This window comes from Oncorhynchus keta, unplaced genomic scaffold (assembly GCF_023373465.1).
Source record: "Oncorhynchus keta strain PuntledgeMale-10-30-2019 unplaced genomic scaffold, Oket_V2 Un_scaffold_28244_pilon_pilon, whole genome shotgun sequence".
NCBI classification, from domain to species: domain Eukaryota; kingdom Metazoa; phylum Chordata; class Actinopteri; order Salmoniformes; family Salmonidae; genus Oncorhynchus; species Oncorhynchus keta.
In genome coordinates, this window is record NW_026290902.1 from 47,731 (window position 1) to 72,500 (window position 24,770).

Consider the following 24,770-nt stretch of genomic DNA (forward strand, 5'->3'; position numbering starts at 1 on the left):
ACTTCTAAGTACCAACTCAGTGTTGACTTCTAAGTACCAACTCAGTGTTGACTTCTAAGTACCAACTCAGTGTTGACTTCTAAGTGCCAACTCAGTGTTGACTTCTAAGTACCAACTCAGTGTTGACTTCTAAGTACCAACTCAGTGTTGACTTCTAAGTACCAACTCAGTGTTGACTTCTAAGTACCAACTCAGTGTTGACTTCTAAGGCTACATCTTCTTTCCTCAGGGAGTGACATCACGTCTCACACAACCTAATGGCTTCCAAGGAGGTTAGTTCACTGCTTTTGAAAATCATGTGATTGAAAACAGGATTTGTGTGTTTGGTTATTTAGGTATAGATTACAGAATATGGTAGTATGTATGTGAGAGACAGTACAGTTAATGATAATTACTTTGGACTAGAGGTCATGTGCCATGACTAGGCCCAAGGTGATTGGTCAGTGTGTGGGACGAGAGGTCATGTGCAATGGCTAGGCCCAAGGTAATTGGTCAGTGTGTGAACTGACCCTTGATCTTTCACCCCTGTGTGTTCTCTCCCTGACTAACTGGGTCCTGACCAGAGCCAAATGACCGCCACGCTCCTGACTTCCATCCTGGCAGCTGTGTTCGGCTCCCTCCAGATCGGCTACCACACAGGCAATGTCAACGCCCCAGCAAGGGTGAGAGCCAGGCAGGGAGGGTGGGGAGGGCAGAACCAGGGTGAGAGCCAGGCAGGGAGGGTGGGGAGGGCAGAACCAGGGTGAGAGCCAGGCAGGGAGGGTGGGGAGGGCAGAACCAGGGTGAGAGCCAGGCAGGGAGGGTGGGGAGGGCAGAACCAGGGTGAGAGCCAGGCAGGGAGGGTGGGGAGGGCAGAACCAGGGTGAGAGCCAGGCAGGGAGGGTGGGGAGGGCAGAACCAGGGTGAGAGCCAGGCAGGGAGGGTGGGGAGGGCAGAACCAGGGTGAGAGCCAGGCAGGGAGGGTGGGGAGGGCAAAACCAGGGTGAGAGCCAGGCAGGGAGGGTGGGGAGGGCAAAACCAGGGTGAGAGCCAGGCAGGGAGGGTGGGGAGGGCAAAACCAGGGTGAGAGCCAAGCAGGGAGGGTGGGGAGGGCAGAACCAGGGTGAGAGCCAGGCAGGGAGGGTGGGAAGGGCAGAACCAGGGTGAGAGCCAGGCAGGGAGGGTGGGGAGGGCAGAACCAGGGTGAGAGCCAGGCAGGGAGGGTGGGGAGGGCAGAACCAGGGTGAGAGCCAGGCAGGGAGGGTGGGGAGGGCAGAACCAGGGTGAGAGCCAGGCAGGGAGGGTGGGGAGGGCAGAACCAGGGTGAGAGCCAGGCAGGGAGGGTGGGAAGGGCAGAGCCATGGTGAGCTCCGAGTGGGTAGCAGGATGACGCGAGGGTGGGTAGAGCACTGGGAAGCCAGGTAGTACCTGCATCCCATCCAGCCGCATGCAAACATCTCACAGCTTCTATAAAACACTGAATAAACTTGACAATCCCATGCAACTTTCCTATTCAGGCCCAGGCAGTCTTACTCCTAGGCAAGCAGGGTTGGATGGTTTACTGTTGGCACACAGGTACTTATAATGAAATCCATCTGACTTACAGGAGGATGGTGTGATTGGGCTGATGCAATTCAGACATCTCTCTCTCTGTCTCTCTCTCTCTCTCTCTCTCTCTCTCTCTCTCTCTCTCTCACCCCTCACTCCCTCCCTCCCTCTCCCTCACTCCCTCCCTCTCCCTCACTGCTCTCTCTTCTCTCTCTCTCTCACCCCTCCCTCCCTCCCTCCCTCTCCCCTCTCCCTCCCTCTCTCTCTCTCTCTCTCTCACTCACTCCCTCCCTCTCCCTCTCTCTCTCTCTCTCTCTCTCTCCCTCACTCCCCTCCCTCCCTCTCCCTCCCTCTCTCTCTCCCTCCCCTCCCTCTCTCCCTCTCTCTCTGTGTGTAATGATTAAAGTGTTCAGGGACATCTGTAAGTCATTTTAATCAGTCTGCACTAGAGTTGTTAGGTAGTGGCCAGGTGCAACACTATCTGCTATACACCTCTTTATTTACGTGGAGTGGCATGGCGTTGAGCAGAATTTTAATGTCTTTCTCTGTGTAAATAGCCTATAGTTGCCATGGCGCCTACGTTTTTACGTCAATATTTTTTTATAAACTTTTAAATGTTCAAATAGCTAAATGAGTGCCGATAATGATTTGATGTCATTCATTGGATTCCTGCCCGTAATTTGATGAAAATCTAGCGCTGTCAACAGACTAGCAAATGGTAGCTAGCAAGTGTGTTGTCATTTGAATAACACCTATAGAGAGTTTTTCACCAACGTTGACCCAAGAGGAGGCTATGCATTCAGAGTTTTTTCGTTGGCTCAGGAGGATACTTCTGAAATAAGAAATGAGCTGTACTCTGTGGGGAGCTCAAACTTCATCACAAGACTCCCAATACAGAGAAGAGACGGGGGGAGATGCCCTGATGATGTGGAGATAGCTAGCCTGCCTGCCTGTCTGTCTGCCTGCCTGTCTGCCTGTCTGCCTGTCTGCCTGCCTGCCTGTCTGCCTGCCTGCCTGCCTGTCTGCCTGTCTGTCTGCCTGCCTGCCTGTCTGCCTGCCTGCCTGCCTGCCTGTCTGCCTGCCTGCCTGCCTGTCTGCCTGCCTGTCTGCCTGCCTGCCTGCCTGTCTGCCTGCCTGCCTGCCTGCCTGTCTGCCTGCCTGTCTGCCTGCCTGCCTGCCTGCCTGCCTGCCTGTCTGCCTGCCTGCCTGCCTGCCTGCCTGTCTGCCTGCCTGCCTGCCTGTCTGCCTGCCTGCCTGTCTGCCTGCCTGCCTGCCTGCCTGCCTGCCTGTCTGCCTGCCTGTCTGCCTGCCTGCCTGCCTGCCTGCCTGCCTGTCTGCCTGCCTGCCTGCCTGTCTGCCTGCCTGCCTGCCTGCCTGCCTGCCTGCCTGCCTGCCTGCCTGCCTGCCTGTCTGCCTGCCTGCCTGCCTGCCTGCCTGCCTGCCTGCCTGTCTGCCTGCCTGCCTGCCTGCCTGCCTGCCTGTCTGCCTGCCTGCCTGCCTGCCTGCCTGCCTGCCTGCCTGCCTGTCTGCCTGCCTGCCTGCCTGCCTGCCTGCCTGCCTGTCTGCCTGCCTGTCTGTCTGTGGTCCTGCCTGCCTGCCTGTCTGTCTGTGGTCCTGCCTACCTGCCTGTCTGTCTGTGGTCCTGTCTGCCTGCCTGCCTGCCTGCCTGTCTGTCTGTGGTCCTGTCTGCCTGCCTGTCTGTCTGTCTGTGGTCCTGTCTGCCTGTCTGTCTGTCTGTGGTCCTGTCTGCCTGCCTGCCTGTCTGTCTGTGGTCCTGCCTGCCTGCCTGCCTGTCTGCCTGCCTGCCTGCCTGTCTGTGGTCCTGTCTGCCTGCCTGCCTGTCTGTGGTCCTGCCTGCCTGCCTGTCTGTCTGTCTGTGTTCCTGTCTACCTGCCTGCCTGCCTGTCTGCCTGCCTGTCTGTCTGTGGTCCTGCCTGCCTGCCTGTCTGTATGTGGTCCTGCCTGCCTGCCTGTCTGTCTGTGGTCCTGTCTGTGGTCCTGCCTGCCTGCCTGTCTGTCTGTGGTCCTGTCTGTGGTCCTGTCTGTGGTCCTGTCTACCTGCCTGCCTGCCTGCCTGCCTGCCTGCCTGCCTGTCTGTCTGTGGTCCTGCCTGCCTGCCTGTCTGTCTGTGGTCCTGCCTGCCTGCCTGTCTGTCTGTGGTCCTGCCTGCCTGCCTGTCTGCCTGCCTGTCTGTCTGTGGTCCTGTCTACCTGTCTGCCTGCCTGCCTGTCTGTGGTCCTGTCTACCTGCCTGTCTGTCTACCTGCCTGCCTGTCTGTCTGTGGTCCTGTCTACCTGTCTGCCTGCCTGCCTGTCTGCCTGCCTGCCTGTCTGTGGTCCTGTCTACCTGTCTGCCTGCCTGCCTGTCTGTGGTCCTGTCTACCTGCCTGTCTGCCTACCTGCCTGTCTGCCTGCCTGTCTGTCTGTGGTCCTGTCTACCTGCCTGTCTGTCTACCTGCCTGTCTGCTTGCCTGTCTGTCTGTGGTCCTGTCTACCTGTCTGCCTGCCTGCCTGTCTGTGGTCCTGTCTACCTGCCTGTCTGCCTACCTGTCTGCTTGCCTGTCTGTCTGTGGTCCTGTCTACCTGCCTGTCTGCCTACCTACCTGTCTGCCTACCTGCCTGTCTGCCTGCCTGTCTGTCTGTGGTCCTGTCTGCCTGCCTGTCTGTCTGTGGTCCTGTCTGCCTGCCTGTCTGTCTGTCGACCTGTCTGCCTGCCTGTCTGTCTGTGGTCCTGTCTGCCTGCCTGTCTGTCTGTGGTCCTGTCTGCCGACATGCAGAGCTGGCCACCATTTCCCACCTCCACTGACAATCTTCAGAAAATATTCATATCCCTTGACTTTTTCCACATTTTGTGTCTTACAGCCTGAATTTAAAATGTATTAAATTTAGATTTTGCGTCACTGTCCTACCCATAATACCCCATAATGTCAACGTGGAATTATGTTTTAATTTTGATTTGATTTTCTTAATTAATTCAAACTGAATCTGAAATGTATTCGGTCAACCTCTTTGTAATGGCAAGCCTAAATTAAGATCAGTAGTAAAATTTAGCTTAACAAGTCACATAATCATTTGCATGGACTCACTCTGTGTGAGCTGCTGACAGTCTTCAACATGTGTTTAGCATGACTTTTTGAATAACTACCTCGTCTCTGTACCCCACTAATCTCAGTCGAGCAGTGAATTTCAAACACAGATTCAACCGCAAAGACCAGGGAGGTTTTCCAAGGGCTCGCATAGAAGGGCACCTAATGGTAGATGGGTAAAAATAATAAAAAACAGACATTGAATATCCCCTTTCAGCATGGTGAAGTTATTAATTACACTTTGGATGGTGTATCAATACATCCAGTCACAACAAAGATACAGACGGACGAGGAAAAGCTGTTTTCCAACAGACACTGGGAGAAGAATTCACTTTTTAGCAGGACAATAACCTAAAACACTGGAGTTGCTGACCAAGAAGACAGTGAATGTTCCTGAGTGGCCTAGTTACACATTTTGAGTTAATTATGCTTGACAATCTATGGCAAGACCTGAAAATGGATGTCTAGCAACAATCAACAATGGTTGTCTAACAACGATCAACAATGGTTGTCTAGCAACGATCAACAATGGTTGTCTAGCAACGATCAACAACCAGTTTGAAGAATTTTAGAAAAGAATAATGGGCAAATGTTGCACAATCCAGGTGTGGAAAGCTCTTAGAGACTCACCCAGAAAGACTTACAGCTGTAATCACTCTTAGAGACTCACCCAGAAAGACTTACAGCTGTAATCACTCTTAGAGACTCACCCAGAAAGACTTACAGCTGTAATCACTCTTAGAGACTCACCCAGAAAGACTCACAGCTGTAATCACTCTTAGAGACTCACCCAGAAAGACTTACAGCTGTAATCACTCTTAGAGACTCACCCAGAAAGACTCACAGCTGTAATCACTCTTAGGGACTCACCCAGAAAGACTCACAGCTGTAATCACTCTTAGGGACTCACCCAGAAAGACTCACAGCTGTAATCACTCTTAGAGACTCACCCAGAAAGACTCACAGCTGTAATCACTCTTAGAGACTCACCCAGAAAGACCCACAGCTGTAATCACTCTTAGAGACTCACCCAGAAAGACCCACAGCTGTAATCACTCTTAGAGACTCACCCAGAAAGACCCACAGCTGTAATCACTCTTAGAGACTCACCCAGAAAGACTCACAGCTGTAATCACTCTTAGAGACTCACCCAGAAAGACTCACAGCTGTAATCACTCTTAGAGACTCACCCAGAAAGACCCACAGCTGTAATCACTCTTAGAGACTCACCCAGAAAGACTCACAGCTGTAATCACTCTTAGAGACTCACCCAGAAAGACTCACAGCTGTAATCACTCTTAGAGACTCACCCAGAAAGACCCACAGCTGTAATCACTCTTAGAGACTCACCCAGAAAGACCCACAGCTGTAATCACTCTTAGAGACTCACCCAGAAAGACTCACAGCTGTAATCACTCGTAGAGACTCACCCAGAAAGACTCACAGCTGTAATCACTCGTAGAGACTCACCCAGAAAGACTCACAGCTGTAATCACTCTTAGAGACTCACCCAGAAAGACCCACAGCTGTAATCACTCTTAGAGACTCACCCAGAAAGACTCACAGCTGTAATCACTCTTAGAGACTCACCCAGAAAGACCCACAGCTGTAATCACTCTTAGAGACTCACCCAGAAAGACCCACAGCTGTAATCACTCTTAGAGACTCACCCAGAAAGACTCACAGCTGTAATCACTCTTAGAGACTCACCCAGAAAGACTCACAGCTGTAATCACTCTTAGAGACTCACCCAGAAAGACCCACAGCTGTAATCACTCTTAGAGACTCACCCAGAAAGACTCACAGCTGTAATCACTGCAAAAGATGCTTCTATAAAGTATTGACACAGAGGTGTGAATACTTAAATGAGATATTTCTGCATTTCATTTTTAATACATTTGCAAACATTTCTAAAAACATGTTTTCACTTTGACATTATGTTACGGCGTTCTTCTATCTCCTCCTCTGATGAAGAGGTAGAACAAGGATCGGACCAAAATGCAGCGTGATGATGATTCATGATATAATTTTAATGAAGGAAAAAACAATACACGCGGAAACTACAAAATAATGAAAAGTGACAACCGAAACAGCCCCATCTGGTGCAAACACTAAGACAGGAACAATCACCCACGAAAACACTCACAGAATATGGCTGCCTAAATATGGCTCCCAATCAGAGACAACGATAATCACCTGACTCTGATTGAGAACCACCTCAGGCAGCCATAGACTAATTAGACACCCCACAAAACCCCAAGACAAAAAACACACCACAATAACCCATGTCACACCCTGGCCTGACCAAATAAATAAAGAAAACACAAAATACTAAGACCAAGGCGTGACAGAACCCCCCCCCCCTAAGGTGCGGACTCCCGGACGCACCTCAAAACCATAGGGAGGGTCTGGGTGGGCGTCTGTCCATGGTGGCGGGTCCGGCTCGGGACGTGAACCCCACTCCATAAATGTCATAGTTCCTCCCCCTCGCGTCCTGGGATAATCCACCCTCGCCGCCGACCATGGCCTAATAGTCCTCACCCAGGACCCCACTGGACTGAGGGGCAGCTCGTGACTGAGGGGTAGCTCGGGACTGAGGCAGCTCGGGACTGAGGCAGCTCGTGACTGAGGGGCAGCTCGGGACTGAGGGGCAGCTCGGGACTGAGGCAGCTCGGGACTGAGGGGTAGCTCGGGACTGAGGGGTAGCTCGGGACTGAGGGGAAGCTCGGGACTGAGGCAGCTCGGGACTGAGGGGTAGCTCGGGACTGAGGGGAAGCTCGGGACTGAGGGGAAGCCCAGCACTGAGGGAAAGCCTAGCACTGAGAGGAAGCTCAGCACTGAGAGGAAGCTCAGCACTGAGAGGAAGCTCAGGCAGGTAGTTGGCTCTTGCAGATCCTGGCTGGCTGGCGGATCTGGAAGAGTCTGGTTGACTGGCAGATCTGGAAGAGTCTGGTTGACTGGCAGATCTGGAAGAGTCTGGTTGACTGGCAGATCTGGAAGAGTCTGGCTGACTGGCAGATCTGGAAGAGTCTGGCTGACTGGCAGATCTGGAAGAGTCTGGCTGACTGGCGGATCAAGCTGCTCTGGCTGTTCCATGCAGACTGGCAGCTCTGGCTGCTCCATGCAGACTGGCAGCTCTGGCTGCTCCATGCAGACTGGCAGCTCTGGCTGCTCCATGCATATACCAGGCGGTGTCAGAGGAAGGCCGTAAAAATTGTCAAAGACTCCAGCCACTCAAGTCATGCACTGTTCTCTCTGCTACCGCACGGCAAGCGGTTCCGATGCACCGAGTCTAGAACCAGCAGGACCCTGACAACTTCCACCACCAAGCCATAAGACCGCTAGCTACCTGGACCAATAGCTACCTGGACCAATAGCTACCTGGACCAATAGCTACCTGGACCAATAGCTACCTGGACCAATAGCTTCCTGGACCAATAGCTACCTGGACCAATAGCTTCCTGGACCAATAGCTACCTGGACCAATAGCTTCCTGGACCAATAGCTACCTGGACCAATAGCTTCCTGGACTAATAGCTTCCTGGACCAATAGCTACCTGGACCAATAGCTTCCTAGACCAATAGCTTCCTGGACCAATAGCTTCCTGGACCAATAGCTACCTGGACTATCTGCATTTACTCTTTTTGAACTCTTTTCACTCATCACATATGCGGCTGCTACTGTTTATCATCTTTCCTGTTGCCTAGTTACTACCTATATGTACGCATCTACCTTAGTTATCTCGTACCCCTGGACATCGACTCGGTACTGGTACCCCTGGATATCGACTCGGTTCTGGTACCCCTGGACATCGACTCGGTACTGGTACCCCTGGATATCGACTCGGTACTGGTACCCCTGGATATCGACTCGGTACTGGTACCCCTGGACATCGACTTGGTACTGGTACCCCTGGACATCGACTCAGTACTGGTACCCCTGGATATCGACTCGGTACTGGTACCCCTGGATATCGACTCGGTACTGGTACCCCTGGATATCGACTCGGTACTGGTACCCCTGGATATCGACTCGGTACTGTTACCCCTGGATATCGACTCCGTACTGGTACCCCTGGATATCGACTCCGTACTGGTACCCAGTGTATATAGCATTGGTGGCTCCTCAGAGGAGGAAGGGATACACTTAAAAAGTTGTCCTTTTTAGATAAAACTAGACAAAATATATTCACAGATTAAAACATACTGTTTTGCAATGCAGGTCTACAGTAGCCTCAACAGGACTCTGTAGCGTAGCACGATGGTGTAGCCGGAGGACAGCTAGTTTCCGTCCTCCTCTGGCTCCATTGACTTCAATACAAAACCCAGGAGGCTCATGGTTCTCACCCCCTTCCATATACTTACAGTACACACAGAGAGAGACATTTCGTCATTTTTTTTCTCAAACAGAGGGATGCTATGTTAGCTAGCTGGCTATGACTATCCAACACAACACTGGAACTCAGGGTAAGCTTTGATTTCAAAATTGTTTTAAACAAATTTATTGCCAACGAGACCCACCGTTGTCACCTCAAATGTTTTTTTCGACCTGTGTGCACGTTGTACATTTTGATGATATTTTTCTCTCTGCATGGTTGGGAAGGGCACGGAGTTAAGAATTTCACTATTAGTCTACATCGGTTGTTTACAAAGCATGTGACAAATCAACTTGTTTCCGTTTTCACTTTTGCTCAGATCATCGAGGAGTTCTTCAACCACACCTGGTGGTCCAGACATAATCAGTCGATGCCAGATCACAGCCTGACCTTCCTGTGGTCCCTCTCCGTCAGCATCAAGGACTTTGGAGCCCTGCTGGGGTCACTAGGGGTCAAGTGTCTTGCTGACACCTTCGGCAGGTGGGTTCACACGGGTGTTGCTTCGGCAGGTGGGTTCTACCTAGTGTTGCATCGGCAGGTGGGTTCTACCTGGTGTTGCTTCGGCAGGTGGGTTCTACCTAGTGTTTCTTCGGCAGGTGGGTTCTACCTGGTGTTGCTTCGGCAGGTGGGTTCTACCTAGTGTTGTATCGGCAGGTGGGTTCTACCTAGTGTTGCTTCGGCAGGTGGGTTCTACCTAGTGTTGCATCGGCAGGTGGGTTCTATCTAGTGTTGCTTCGGCAGGTGGGTTCTATCTAGTGTTGCTTCGGCAGGTGGGTTCTACCTGGTGTTGCTTCGGCAGGTGGGTTCTACCTAGTGTTGCATCGGCAGGTGGGTTCTACCTAGTGTTGCTTCGGCAGGTGGGTTCTACCTAGTGTTGCTTCGGCAGGTGGGTTCTACCTAGTGTTGCTTCGGCAGGTGGGTTCTACCTAGTGTTGCTTCGGCAGGTGGGTTCTACCTAGTGTTGGTTCGGCATGGTGGGTTCAACCTGGTGTTTCTTCGGCAGGTGGGTTCTACCTAGTGTTGCTTCGGCAGGTGGGTTCTACCTAGTGTTGCTTCGGCAGGTGGGTTCTACCTAGTGTTGCATCGGCAGGTGGGTTCTACCTAGTGTTGCTTCGGCAGGTGGGTTCTACCTAGTGTTGCTTCGGCAGGTGGGTTCTACCTAGTGTTGGTTCGGCATGGTGGGTTCTACCTAGTGTTGCTTCGGCAGGTAGGGTTCTACCTAGTGTTGCTTCGGCAGGTGGGTTCCATCTGGTGTTGCTTCGGCAGGTGGGTTCTACCTAGTGTTGCTTCGGCAGGTGGGTTCTACCTAGTGTTGCTTCGGCAGGTGGGTTCTACCTAGTGTTGCTTCGGCAGGTGGGTTCTACCTAGTGTTGCTTCGGCAGGTGGGTTCTACCTAGTGTTGGTTCGGCATGGTGGGTTCAACCTGGTGTTTCTTCGGCAGGTGGGTTCTACCTAGTGTTGCTTCGGCAGGTAGGGTTCTACCTAGTGTTGCTTCGGCAGGTGGGTTCTACCTAGTGTTGCTTCGGCAGGTAGGGTTCTACCTAGTGTTGCTTCGGCAGGTGGGTTCCATCTGGTGTTGCTTCGGCAGGTGGGTTCTACCTAGTGTTGCTTCGGCAGGTGGGTTCTACCTAGTGTTGCTTCGGCAGGTGGGTTCTACCTAGTGTTGCTTCGGCAGGTGGGTTCTACCTAGTGTTGCTTCGGCAGGTGGGTTCTACCTAGTGTTGCTTCGGCAGGTGGGTTCTACCTAGTGTTGCTTCGGCAGGTGGGTTCTATCTAGTGTTGCTTCGGCAGGTGGGTTCTACCTAGTGTTGCTTCGGAAGGTGGGTTCTATCTAGTGTTGCTTCGGCAGGTGGGTTCTACCTAGTGTTGCTTCGGCAGGTAGGGTTCTACCTAGTGTTGCTTCGGCAGGTAGAGTTCTACCTAGTGTTGCTTCGGCAGGTGGGTTCCACCTGGTGTTGCTTCGGCAGGTGGGTTCTACCTAGTGTTGCTTCGGCAGGTGGGTTCTACCTAGTGTTGCTTCGGCAGGTGGGTTCTACCTAGTGTTGCTTCGGCAGGTGGGTTCTACCTAGTGTTGCTTCTGCAGGTGGGTTCTATTTAGTGTTGCTTCGGCAGGTGGGTTCTACCTAGTGTTGCTTCGGCAGGTAGAGTTCTACCTAGTGTTGCTTCGGCAGGTGGGTTCTACCTGGTGTTGCTTCGGCAGGTAGGGTTCTGCCTAGTGTTGCTTCGGCAGGTGGGTTCTACCTAGTGTTGCTTCGGCAGGTAGGGTTCTATCTAGTGTTGCTTCGGCAGGTGGGTTCTACCTAGTGTTGCTTCGGCAGGTGGGTTCTATCTAGTGTTGCTTCGGCAGGTGGGTTCTACCTAGTGTTGCTTCGGCAGGTAGGGTTCTACCTGGTGTTGCTTCGGCAGGTGAGTTCTACCTACTGTTGCTTCGGCAGGTGGGTTCTACCTGGTGTTGCTTCGGCAGGTGGTTTCTACCCTGTGTTGCTTCGGCAGGTGGGTTCTACCTAGTGTTGCTTCGGCAGGTGGGTTCTACCTACTGTTGCTTCGGCAGGTGGGTTCTACCTGGTGTTGCTTCGGCAGGTTGTTTCTACCCTGTGTTGCTTCGGCAGGTGGGTTCTACCTAATGTTGCTTTGGCAGGTGGGTTCTACCTGGTGTTGCTTCGGCAGGTGGGTTCTACCTAGTGTTGCTTAGGCAGGTGGGTTCTACCTACTGTTGCTTCGGTAGGTGGGTTCTATCAGTGTTGCTTCGGCAGTTGGGTTCTACCTAGTGTTGCTTCGGCAGGTAGGGTTCTACCTGGTGTTGCTTCGGCAGGTGGGTTCTACCTAGTGTTGCTTCTGCAGGTGGGTTCTACCTGGTGTTGCTTCTGCAGGTGGGTTCTACCTGGTGTTGCTTCGGCAGGTGGGTTCTACCTAGTGTTGCTTCGGCAGGTGGGTTCTACCTAGTGTTGCCTCGGCAGTTGGGTTCTACCTAGTGTTGCTTCGGCAGGTGGGTTCTACCTACTGTTGCTTCGGCAGGTGGGTTCTACCTAGTGTTGCTTCGGCAGGTGGGTTCTACCTGGTGTTGCTTCGGCAGGTGGGTTCTACCTAGTGTTGCTTCGGCAGGTGGGTTCTACCTAGTGTTGCCTCGGCAGTTGGGTTCTACCTAGTGTTGCTTCGGCAGGTGGGTTCTACCTAGTGTTGCTTCTGCAGGTGGGTTCTACCTGGTGTTGCTTCTGCAGGTGGGTTCTACCTGGTGTTGCTTCGGCAGGTGGGTTCTACCTAGTGTTGCCTCGGCAGTTGGGTTCTACCTAGTGTTGCTTCGGCAGGTGGGTTCTACCTACTGTTGCTTCGGCAGGTGGGTTCTACCTAGTGTTGCTTCGGCAGGTGGGTTCTACCTAGTGTTGCTTCGGCAGGTGGGTTCTACCTAGTGTTGCTTCGGCAGGTGGGTTCTACCTGGTGTTGCTTCGGCAGGTGGGTTCTACCTAGTGTTGCTTCGGCAGGCGTTCCAGAAATCCACAGATTCCAGTATTTCCGGCTTATTCCCGAATTTATTCCAGGAATCTTCCAACTGGAATTTCTGAAAAATACTTATCTCGATTGATTGATCGATTGCCTGATTGGTTGATTGATTGAATCCCTCTTCCCTCTCCTCAGGCGTAACTCCATCCTGATAGTGAATACCTCTTCCCTCTCCTCAGGCGTAACTCCATCCTGATAGTGAATACCTCTTCCCTCTCCTCAGGCGTAACTCCATCCTGATAGTGACTGATTGAATACCTCTTCCCTCTCCTCAGGCGTAACTCCATCCTGATAGTGAATACCTCTTCCCTCTCCTCAGGCGTAACTCCATCCTGATAGTGACTGATTGGCTGATTGATTGAATCCCTCTTCCCTCTCCTCAGGCGTAACTCCATCCTGATAGTGACTGATTGGTTGAATACCTCTTCCCTCTCCTCAGGCGTAACTCCATCCTGATAGTGACTGATTGGTTGAATACCTCTTCCCTCTCCTCAGATGTAACTCCATCCTGATAGTGACTGATTGGTTGAATACCTCTTCCCTCTCCTCAGGCGTAACTCCATCCTGATAGTGACTGATTGGTTGAATACCTCTTCCCTCTCCTCAGGCGTAACTCCATCCTGATAGTGACTGATTGGTTGAATACCTCTTCCCTCTCCTCAGGCGTAACTCCATCCTGATAGTGACTGATTGGTTGAATACCTCTTCCCTCTCCTCAGACGTAACTCCATCCTGATAGTGACTGATTGAATCCCTCTTCCCTCTCCTCAGGCGTAACTCCATCCTGATAGTGACTGATTGAATCCCTCTTCCCTCTCCTCAGATGTAACTCCATCCTGATAGTGAATACCTCTTCCCTCTCCTCAGGCGTAACTCCATCCTGATAGTGAATACCTCTTCCCTCTCCTCAGGCGTAACTCCATCCTGATAGTGACTGATTGAATCCCTCTTCCCTCTCCTCAGACGTAACTCCATCCTGATAGTGAATGCCCTGTCGGTGGTGGGAGCCTGTCTGATGTTTGCCTCTAAAGCCAATGAGTCCTTTGAGATGCTGATCGTTGGCCGGCTGGTGTTCGGTCTGTTCTGTGGCCTTGTGATGAGTCTCAACCCTCTCTACATCCAGGAAGTCTCCCCCACCAACCTCAGAGGGGCCTTCGCTACCCTCAACCAGGTGTCCTTCGCTACGGGCATACTCCTGGGCATGGTGAGAATAGACGTTGTCCACCCTGACAGAGATCCTGTACATTGTTTCACACGATATGATTACCAACATGACTTTCATTGAAATGAAGCTGCAGCAATGATACAACTTTCAGAGGGGGACAGATGTAACAATGAGTGGCAAAGAGTGCAAACAGGGTTAACAGTAGTGTTGTTAGACTGTAGGGTTAACAGTAGTGTTGTTAGACTGTAGGGTTAACAGTAGTGTTGTTAGACTGTAGGGTTAACAGTAGTGTTGTTAGACTGTAGGGTTAACAGTAGTGTTGTTAGACTGCAGGGTTAACAGTAGTGTTGTTAGACTGTAGGGTTAACAGTAGTGTTGTTAGACTGTAGGGTTAACAGTAGTGTTGTTAGACTGCAGGGTTAACAGTAGTGTTGTTAGACTGTAGGGTTAACAGTAGTGTTGTTAGACTGCAGGGTTAACAGTAGTGTTGTTAGACTGCAGGGTTAACAGTAGTGTTGTTAGACTGTAGGGTTAACAGTAGTGTTGTTAGACTGCAGGGTTAACAGTAGTGTTGTTAGACTGTAGGGTTAACAGTAGTGTTGTTAGACTGTAGGGTTAACAGTAGTGTTGTTAGACTGTAGGGTTAACAGTAGTGTTGTTAGACTGTAGGGTTAACAGTAGTGTTGTTAGACTGTAGGGTTAACAGTAGTGTTGTTAGACTGCAGGGTTAACAGTAGTGTTGTTAGACTGCAGGGTTAACAGTAGTGTTGTTAGACTGCAGGGTTAACAGTAGTGTTGTTAGACTGTAGGGTTAACAGTAGTGTTGTTAGACTGCAGGGTTAACAGTAGTGTTGTTAGACTGTAGGGTTAACAGTAGTGTTGTTAGACTGCAGGGTTAACAGTAGTGTTGTTAGACTGCAGGGTTAACAGTAGTGTTGTTAGACTGCAGGGTTAACAGTAGTGTTGTTAGACTGCAGGGTTAACAGTAGTGTTGTTAGACTGTAGGGTTAACAGTAGTGTTGTTAGACTGCAGGGTTAACAGTAGTGTTGTTAGACTGCAGGGTTAACAGTAGTGTTGTTAGACTGCAGGGTTAACAGTAGTGTTGTTAGACTGCAGGGTTAACAGTAGTGTTGTTAGACTGTAGGGTTAACAGTAGTGTTGTTAGACTGTAGGGTTAACAGTAGTGTTGTTAGACTGCAGGGTTAACAGTAGTGGTGTTAGACTGTAGGGTTAACAGTAGTGTTGTTAGACTGTAGGGTTAACAGTAGTGTTGTTAGACTGTAGGGTTAACAGTAGTGTTGTTAGACTGTAGGGTTAACAGTAGTGTTGTTAGACTGCAAGGTTAACAGTAGTGTTGTTAGACTGTAGGGTTAACAGTAGTGTTGTTAGACTGTAGGGTTAACAGTAGTGTTGTTAGACTGTAGGGTTAACAGTAGTGTTGTTAGACTGCAGGGTTAACAGTAGTGTTGTTAGACTGCAGGGTTAACAGTAGTGTTGTTAGACTGCAGGGTTAACAGTAGTGTTGTTAGACTGTAGGGTTAACAGTAGTGTTGTTAGACTGCAGGGTTAACAGTAGTGTTGTTAGACTGCAGGGTTAACAGTAGTGTTGTTAGACTGCAGGGTTAACAGTAGTGTTGTTAGACTGTAGGTGGCTTTGAGATGATGTTGTTTCTCTGTGTGTTGTTATTTCTAGGTAGCTGGTCTTGAAACAGTGCTGGGGACGAAAGAGCTGTGGGCTATGATGTTATCCCTGTCTCTGATACCTGCCCTGCTACAGTACCTGGCCCTCCCCTTCTGCCCTGAGAGCCCCAGATACCTGCTCATCAACCGCGGTCAGGAGAGCCAGGCAGAGACTGGTGGGTAGCACTGTCACACAGTACATACTGTTGTAGTGTAATAATATTTTATATGTGTATATACAGTTCATTATATATACATCACACGCGACCTGTAACAAGACTACGCAATTAACCCATTTAATGAGTTATCTGACTACATAAAATTATTTTGCAATATTTAACCTGTTTGGGATAGGGGGCAGTATTTTCACGTTCGGATGAAAAGCATGCCCAGAGTAAACTGCCTGCTACTCAGGCCCGGAAGCTAATATATGCATATTATTAGTAGATTTGGATAGAAAACACTCTGACGTTTCCGAAACTGTTTGTGAGTATAACAGAACTCATACGGCAGGCGAAAACCTGAGAACCAGGAAGTGGGAAATCTGAGGTTTGTAGTTTTTCAAGTAATTGCCTTTCGAATATACAGATGTTAACGGGGTCATATTGCACTTCCTGGCTTCCACTAGATGTCAACAGTCTTTAGAACCTTGTTCCAGGCTTCTACTATGAAGGGGGAGCAAATAAGAGCTGTTTCAACCAGGGGTCTGGCAGAAAGCCTTGAACTAAGTCACGCGCGTGGCCGTGAGAGCGAGCTGCGTTCCCTTTCCTTTCTAAAGACAAAGGATTTGTCCTTTTGGAAGATTATTGAAGATTTATGCTTAAAAACATCCTAAAGACTGATTCTATACTTCGTTTGAAATGTTTCTACGAACTGTAATAGAACTATTTTGACTTTTGGTCTGGACTTTTGTCTGGACTTGCCCGCGCCTTGTGAATTTCGATTGGTGAACTAAACGCGCTAACAAAAAGGAGGTATTTGGACATAAAGATTAACTTTATCGAACAAAACGAACATGTATTGTGGAACTGAGATTCCTGGGAGTGCATTCTGATGAAGATCATCAAATGGAAGTAAATATTTATAACTCTATTTCTGACTTCTGTTGACTCCACAACATGGCGGGTATCTGTATGGCTTGTTTTTGTGGCTTAGTGCTGTACTCAGATTATTACATGGTGTGCTTTTTCAGTAAAGCTTTTTTGAAACCTGACACAGCGGTTGCATTAAGGAGACGTATATCTTTAATTCTATGTATAACACTTGTATCTTTTATCAAAGTTTATGATGAGTATTCCTGCAAATTGATGTGGCTCTCTGCAAATTCGCCGGATGTTTTCGAGTCACAACATTACTGAACATAATGCGCCAATGTAAACTGAGAGTCAAATCATATAGAAATGACCTAGTCAAATCATATAGAAATGACCTAGTCAAATCATATAGAAATGACCTAGTCAAATCATATAGAAATGACCTAGTCAAATCATATAGAAATGACCTAGTCAAATCATGTAGAAATGACCTAGTCAAATCATATAGAAATGATCTAGTCAAATCATATAGAAATGACCTAGTCAAATCATATAGAAATGACCTAGTCAAATCATATAGAAATGACCTAGTCAAATCATATAGAAATGACCTAGTCAAATCATATAGAAATGACCTAGTCAAATCATGTAGAAATGACCTGGTAATATCATATAGAAATGACCTAGTCAAATCATATAGAAATGACCTAGTCAAATCATATAGAAATGACCTAGTCAAATCATATAGAAATGACCTAGTCAAATCATATAGAAATGACCTAGTCAAATCATATAGAAATGATCTAGTCAAATCATATAGAAATGACCTAGTCAAATCATATAGAAATGACCTGGTAATATCATGTAGAAATGACCTAGTCAAATCATATAGAAATGACCTAGTCAAATCATATAGAAATGACCTAGTCAAATCATATAGAAATGACCTAGTCAAATCATATAGAAATGACCTAGTCAAATCATATAGAAATGACCTAGTCAAATCATATAGAAATGACCTAGTCAAATCATATAGAAATGACCTAGTCAAATCATATAGAAATGACCTAGTCAAATCATATAGAAATGATCTAGTCAAATCATATAGAAATGACCTAGTCAAATCATGTAGAAATGACCTAGTCAAATCATATAGAAATGACCTAGTCAAATCATATAGAAATGACCTGGTAATATCATGTAGAAATTACCTAGTCAAATCATATAGAAATGACCTGGTAATATCATGTAGAAATGACCTAGTCAAATCATATAGAAATTACCTAGTCAAATCATGTAGAAATGACCTAGTCAAATCATATAGAAATGACCTAGTCAAATCATATAGAAATGACCTGGTCAAATCATATAGAAATGACCTAGTCAAATCATATAGAAATGACCTGGTAATATCATGTAGAAATGACCTGGTAATATCATATAGAAATGACCAAGTCAAATCATGTAGAAATGACCTAGTCAAATCATATAGAAATTACCTAGTCAAATCATATAGAAATTACCTAGTCAAATCATGTAGAAATGACCTAGTCAAATCATATAGAAATGACCTAGTCAAATCATATAGAAATGACCTAGTCAAATCATATAGAAATGACCTAGTCAAATCATATAGAAATGACCTGGTAATATCATGTAGAAATGACCTAGTCAAATCATATAGAAATTACCTAGTCAAATCATGTAGAAATGACCTAGTCAAATCATATAGAAATTATCTAGTCAAATCATATAGAAATGACCTAGTCAAATCATATAGAAATGATCTAGTCAAATCATATAGAAATGATCTAGTCAAATCATATAGAAATGACCTAGTCAAATCATATAGAAATGATCTAGTCAAATCATATAGAAATGACCTAGTCAAATCATATAGAAATGACCTAGTCAAATCATATAGAAATGACCTAGTCAAATCATATAGAAATGACCTAGTCAAATCATGTAGAAATGATCTAGTCAAATCATGTAGAAATGATCTAGTCAAATCATGTAGAAATGACCTGGTAATATCATGTAGAAATGACCTAGTCAAATCATGTAGAAATGATCTAGTCAAATCATATAGAAATGACCTGGTAATATCATGTAGAAATGACCTAGTCAAATCATATAGAAATGACCTGGTAATATCATGTAGAAATGACCTAGTCAAATCATATAGAAATTACCTAGTCAAATCATGTAGAAATGACCTAGTCAAATCATATAGAAATTACCTAGTCAAATCATGTAGAAATGACCTGGTAATATCATGTAGAAATGACCTAGTCAAATCATATAGAAATGACCTGGTAATTTCATGTAGAAATGACCTAGTCAAATCATATAGAAATGACCTAGTCAAATCATATAGAAATGACCTGGTAATATCATGTAGAAATGACCTAGTCAAATCATATAGAAATTACCTAGTCAAATCATGTAGAAATGACCTAGTCAAATCATATAGAAATGACCTGGTAATATCATGTAGAAATGACCTAGTCAAATCATATAGAAATGACCTGGTAATATCATGTAGAAATGACCTGGTAATATCATATAGAAATGACCAAGTCAAATCATATAGAAATGACCTAGTCAAATCATGTAGAAATGACCTAGTCAAATCATATAGAAATGACCTAGTCAAATCATATAGAAATGACCTGGTAATATCATATAGAAATTACCTAGTCAAATCATGTAGAAATGACCTAGTCAAATCATATAGAAATGACCTAGTCAAATCATATAGAAATGACCTGGTCAAATCATATAGAAATGACCTAGTCAAATCATATAGAAATGACCTGGTAATATCATGTAGAAATGACCTGGTAATATCATATAGAAATGACCAAGTCAAATCATGTAGAAATGACCTAGTCAAATCATATAGAAATTACCTAGTCAAATCATATAGAAATTACCTAGTCAAATCATGTAGAAATGACCTAGTCAAATCATATAGAAATGACCTAGTCAAATCATATAGAAATGACCTAGTCAAATCATATAGAAATGACCTAGTCAAATCATATAGAAATGACCTGGTAATATCATGTAGAAATGACCTAGTCAAATCATATAGAAATTACCTAGTCAAATCATGAAATGACCTAGTCAAATCATATAGAAATTATCTAGTCAAATCATATAGAAATGACCTAGTCAAATCATATAGAAATGATCTAGTCAAATCATATAGAAATGATCTAGTCAAATCATATAGAAATGACCTAGTCAAATCATATAGAAATGATCTAGTCAAATCATATAGAAATGACCTAGTCAAATCATATAGAAATGATCTAGTCAAATCATATAGAAATGACCTAGTCAAATCATATAGAAATGACCTAGTCAAATCATATAGAAATGACCTAGTCAAATCATGTAGAAATGATCTAGTCAAATCATGTAGAAATGACCTGGTAATATCATGTAGAAATGACCTAGTCAAATCATGTAGAAATGATCTAGTCAAATCATATAGAAATGACCTGGTAATATCATGTAGAAATGACCTAGTCAAATCATATAGAAATGACCTGGTAATATCATGTAGAAATGACCTAGTCAAATCATATAGAAATTACCTAGTCAAATCATGTAGAAATGACCTAGTCAAATCATATAGAAATTACCTAGTCAAATCATGTAGAAATGACCTGGTAATATCATGTAGAAATGACCTAGTCAAATCATATAGAAATGACCTGGTAATTTCATGTAGAAATGACCTAGTCAAATCATATAGAAATGACCTAGTCAAATCATATAGAAATGACCTGGTAATATCATGTAGAAATGACCTAGTCAAATCATATAGAAATTACCTAGTCAAATCATGTAGAAATGACCTAGTCAAATCATATAGAAATGACCTGGTAATATCATGTAGAAATGACCTAGTCAAATCATATAGAAATGACCTGGTAATATCATGTAGAAATGACCTGGTAATATCATATAGAAATGACCAAGTCAAATCATATAGAAATGACCTAGTCAAATCATATAGAAATGACCTAGTCAAATCATGTAGAAATGACCTAGTCAAATCATGTAGAAATGACCTAGTCAAATCATATAGAAATGATCTAGTCAAATCATATAGAAATGACCTAGTCAAATCATATAGAAATGACCTAGTCAAATCATATAGAAATGACCTAGTCAAATCATGTAGAAATGATCTAGTCAAATCATATAGAAATGACCTGGTAATATCATGTAGAAATGACCTAGTCAAATCATGTAGAAATGATCTAGTCAAATCATATAGAAATGACCTGGTAATATCATGTAGAAATGACCTAGTCAAATCATATAGAAATGACCTGGTAATATCATGTAGAAATGACCTAGTCAAATCATATAGAAATTACCTAGTCAAATCATGTAGAAATGACCTAGTCAAAACGTGTAGAAATGACCTGGTAATATCATGTAGAAATGACCTAGTCAAATCATATAGAAATGACCTAGTCAAATCATATAGAAATGACCTGGTAATATCATGTAGAAATGACCTAGTCAAATCATATAGAAATGACCTAGTCAAATCATATAGAAATGACCTGGTAATATCATGTAGAAATGACCTAGTCAAATCATATAGAAATGACCTAGTAAAATCATATAGAAGTGACCTAGTCAAATCATATAGAAATGACCTGGTAATATCATGTAGAAATGACCTAGTCAAATCATATAGAAATGACCTGGTAATATCATGTAGAAATGACCTAGTCAAATCATATAGAAATGACCTAGTCAAATCATGTAGAAATGATCTAGTCAAATCATATAGAAATGACCTAGTCAAATCATGTAGAAATGACCTAGTCAAATCATATAGAAATGACCTAGTCAAATCATATAGAAATGACCTGGTAATATCATATAGAAATTACCTAGTCAAATCATGTAGAAATGACCTAGTCAAATCATATAGAAATGACCTAGTCAAATCATATAGAAATGACCTGGTCAAATCATATAGAAATGACCTAGTCAAATCATATAGAAATGACCTAGTCAAATCATATAGAAATGACCTGGTCAAATCATATAGAAATGACCTAGTCAAATCATATAGAAATGACCTGGTAATATCATGTAGAAATGACCTGGTAATATCATATAGAAATGACCAAGTCAAATCATGTAGAAATGACCTAGTCAAATCATATAGAAATTACCTAGTCAAATCATATAGAAATTACCTAGTCAAATCATGTAGAAATGACCTAGTCAAATCATATAGAAATGACCTAGTCAAATCATATAGAAATGACCTAGTCAAATCATATAGAAATGACCTAGTCAAATCATATAGAAATGACCTGGTAATATCATGTAGAAATGACCTAGTCAAATCATATAGAAATTACCTAGTCAAATCATGTAGAAATGACCTAGTCAAATCATATAGAAATGATCTAGTCAAATCATATAGAAATTACCTAGTCAAATCATATAGAAATGATCTAGTCAAATCATATAGAAATGATCTAGTCAAATCATATAGAAATGACCTAGTCAAATCATATAGAAATGATCTAGTCAAATCATATAGAAATGACCTAGTCAAATCATATAGAAATGATCTAGTCAAATCATATAGAAATGATCTAGTCAAATCATATAGAAATGACCTAGTCAAATCATATAGAAATGACCTAGTCAAATCATATAGAAATGACCTAGTCAAATCATGTAGAAATGATCTAGTCAAATCATGTAGAAATGACCTGGTAATATCATGTAGAAATGACCTAGTCAAATCATGTAGAAATGATCTAGTCAAATCATATAGAAATGACCTGGTAATATCATGTAGAAATGACCTAGTCAAATCATATAGAAATGACCTGGTAATATCATGTAGAAATGACCTCGTCAAATCATATAGAAATGACCTAGTCAAATCATGTAGAAATGACCTAGTCAAATCATATAGAAATTACCTAGTCAAATCATGTAGAAATGACCTGGTAATATCATGTAGAAATGACCTAGTCAAATCATATAGAAATGACCTGGTAATTTCATGTAGAAATGACCTAGTCAAATCATATATAAATGACCTAGTCAAATCATATAGAAATGACCTGGTAATATCATGTAGAAATGACCTAGTCAAATCATATAGAAATTACCTAGTCAAATCATGTAGAAATGACCTAGTCAAATCATATAGAAATGACCTAGTCAAATCATATAGAAATGACCTGGTAATATCATGTAGAAATGACCTAGTCAAATCATATAGAAATGACCTGGTAATATCATGTAGAAATGACCTGGTAATATCATATAGAAATGACCAAGTCAAATCATATAGAAATGACCTAGTCAAATCATATAGAAATTACCTAGTCAAATCATGTAGAAATGACCTAGTCAAATCATGTAGAAATGACCTAGTCAAATCATATAGAAATGATCTAGTCAAATCATATAGAAATGACCTAGTCAAATCATATAGAAATGACCTAGTCAAATCATATAGAAATGACCTAGTCAAATCATGTAGAAATGATCTAGTCAAATCATATAGAAATGACCTGATAATATCATGTAGAAATGACCTAGTCAAATCATGTAGAAATGATCTAGTCAAATCATATAGAAATGACCTGGTAATATCATGTAGAAATGACCTAGTCAAATCATATAGAAATTACCTGGTAATATCATGTAGAAATGACCTAGTCAAATCATATAGAAATTACCTAGTCAAATCATGTAGAAATGACCTAGTCAAATCATATAGAAATTACCTAGTCAAAACGTGTAGAAATGACCTGGTAATATCATGTAGAAATGACCTAGTCAAATCATATAGAAATGACCTAGTCAAATCATATAGAAATGACCTGGTAATATCCTGTAGAAATGACCTAGTCAAATCATATAGAAATGACCTAGTCAAATCATATAGAAATGACCTGGTAATATCATGTAGAAATGACCTAGTCAAATCATATAGAAATGACCTAGTCAAATCATATAGAAATGACCTAGTCAAATCATATAGAAATGACCTGGTAATATCATGTAGAAATGACCTAGTCAAATCATATAGAAATGACCTGGTAATATCATGTAGAAATGACCTAGTCAAATCATATAGAAATGACCTGGTAATATCATGTAGAAATGACCTAGTCAAATCATATAGAAATTACCTAGTCAAATCATGTAGAAATGACCTAGTCAAATCATATAGAAATGATCTAGTCAAATCATGTAGAAATGATCTAGTCAAATCATATAGAAATGACCTAGTCAAATCATATAGAAATGACCTGGTAATATCATGTAGAAATGACCTAGTCAAATCATATAGAAATGACCTAGTCAAATCATATAGAAATGATCTAGTCAAATCATATAGAAATGACCTGGTAATATCATGTAGAAATGACCTAGTCAAATCATGTAGAAATGATCTAGTCAAATCATATAGAAATGACCTAGTCAAATCATATAGAAATGATCTAGTCAAATCATATAGAAATGATCTAGTCAAATCATATAGAAATGACCTAGTCAAATCATATAGAAATGACCTAGTCAAATCATATAGAAATGACCTAGTCAAATCATGTAGAAATGATCTAGTCAAATCATGTAGAAATGACCTGGTAATATCATGTAGAAATGACCTAGTCAAATCATGTAGAAATGATCTAGTCAAATCATATAGAAATGACCTGGTAATATCATGTAGAAATGACCTAGTCAAATCATATAGAAATGACCTGGTAATATCATGTAGAAATGACCTAGTCAAATCATATAGAAATTACCTAGTCAAATCATGTAGAAATGACCTAGTCAAATCATATAGAAATTACCTAGTCAAATCATGTAGAAATGACCTGGTAATATCATGTAGAAATGACCTAGTCAAATCATATAGAAATGACCTGGTAATTTCATGTAGAAATGACCTAGTCAAATCATATAGAAATGACCTAGTCAAATCATATAGAAATGACCTGGTAATATCATGTAGAAATGACCTAGTCAAATCATATAGAAATTACCTAGTCAAATCATGTAGAAATGACCTAGTCAAATCATATAGAAATGACCTAGTCAAATCATATAGAAATGACCTGGTAATATCACGTAGAAATGACCTAGTCAAATCATATAGAAATGACCTGGTAATATCATGTAGAAATGACCTGGTAATATCATATAGAAATGACCAAGTCAAATCATATAGAAATAAAATGACCTAGTCAAATCATATAGAAATTACCTAGTCAAATCATGTAGAAATGACCTAGTCAAATCATGTAGAAATGACCTAGTCAAATCATATAGAAATGATCTAGTCAAATCATATAGAAATGACCTAGTCAAATCATAT

The 24,770-nt window shown here is 43.6% G+C and overlaps 1 protein-coding gene across 1 annotated transcript in view; it reads left to right on the forward strand.

Moving 5' to 3' along the window:
* The first annotated feature begins 257 nt into the window (after positions 1–257).
* Positions 258–24,770, forward strand: part of LOC127928499 (solute carrier family 2, facilitated glucose transporter member 1) — a 68,608-nt gene continuing 44,095 nt past the window's right edge. The window contains exons 1-5 of the mRNA XM_052515512.1: positions 258–272; positions 564–662; positions 9,308–9,468; positions 13,450–13,690; positions 15,346–15,508. Coding sequence (XP_052371472.1) covers positions 258–272; positions 564–662; positions 9,308–9,468; positions 13,450–13,690; positions 15,346–15,508 — 679 coding nt within the window. The remainder of the gene's footprint in view (positions 273–563; positions 663–9,307; positions 9,469–13,449; positions 13,691–15,345; positions 15,509–24,770) is intronic.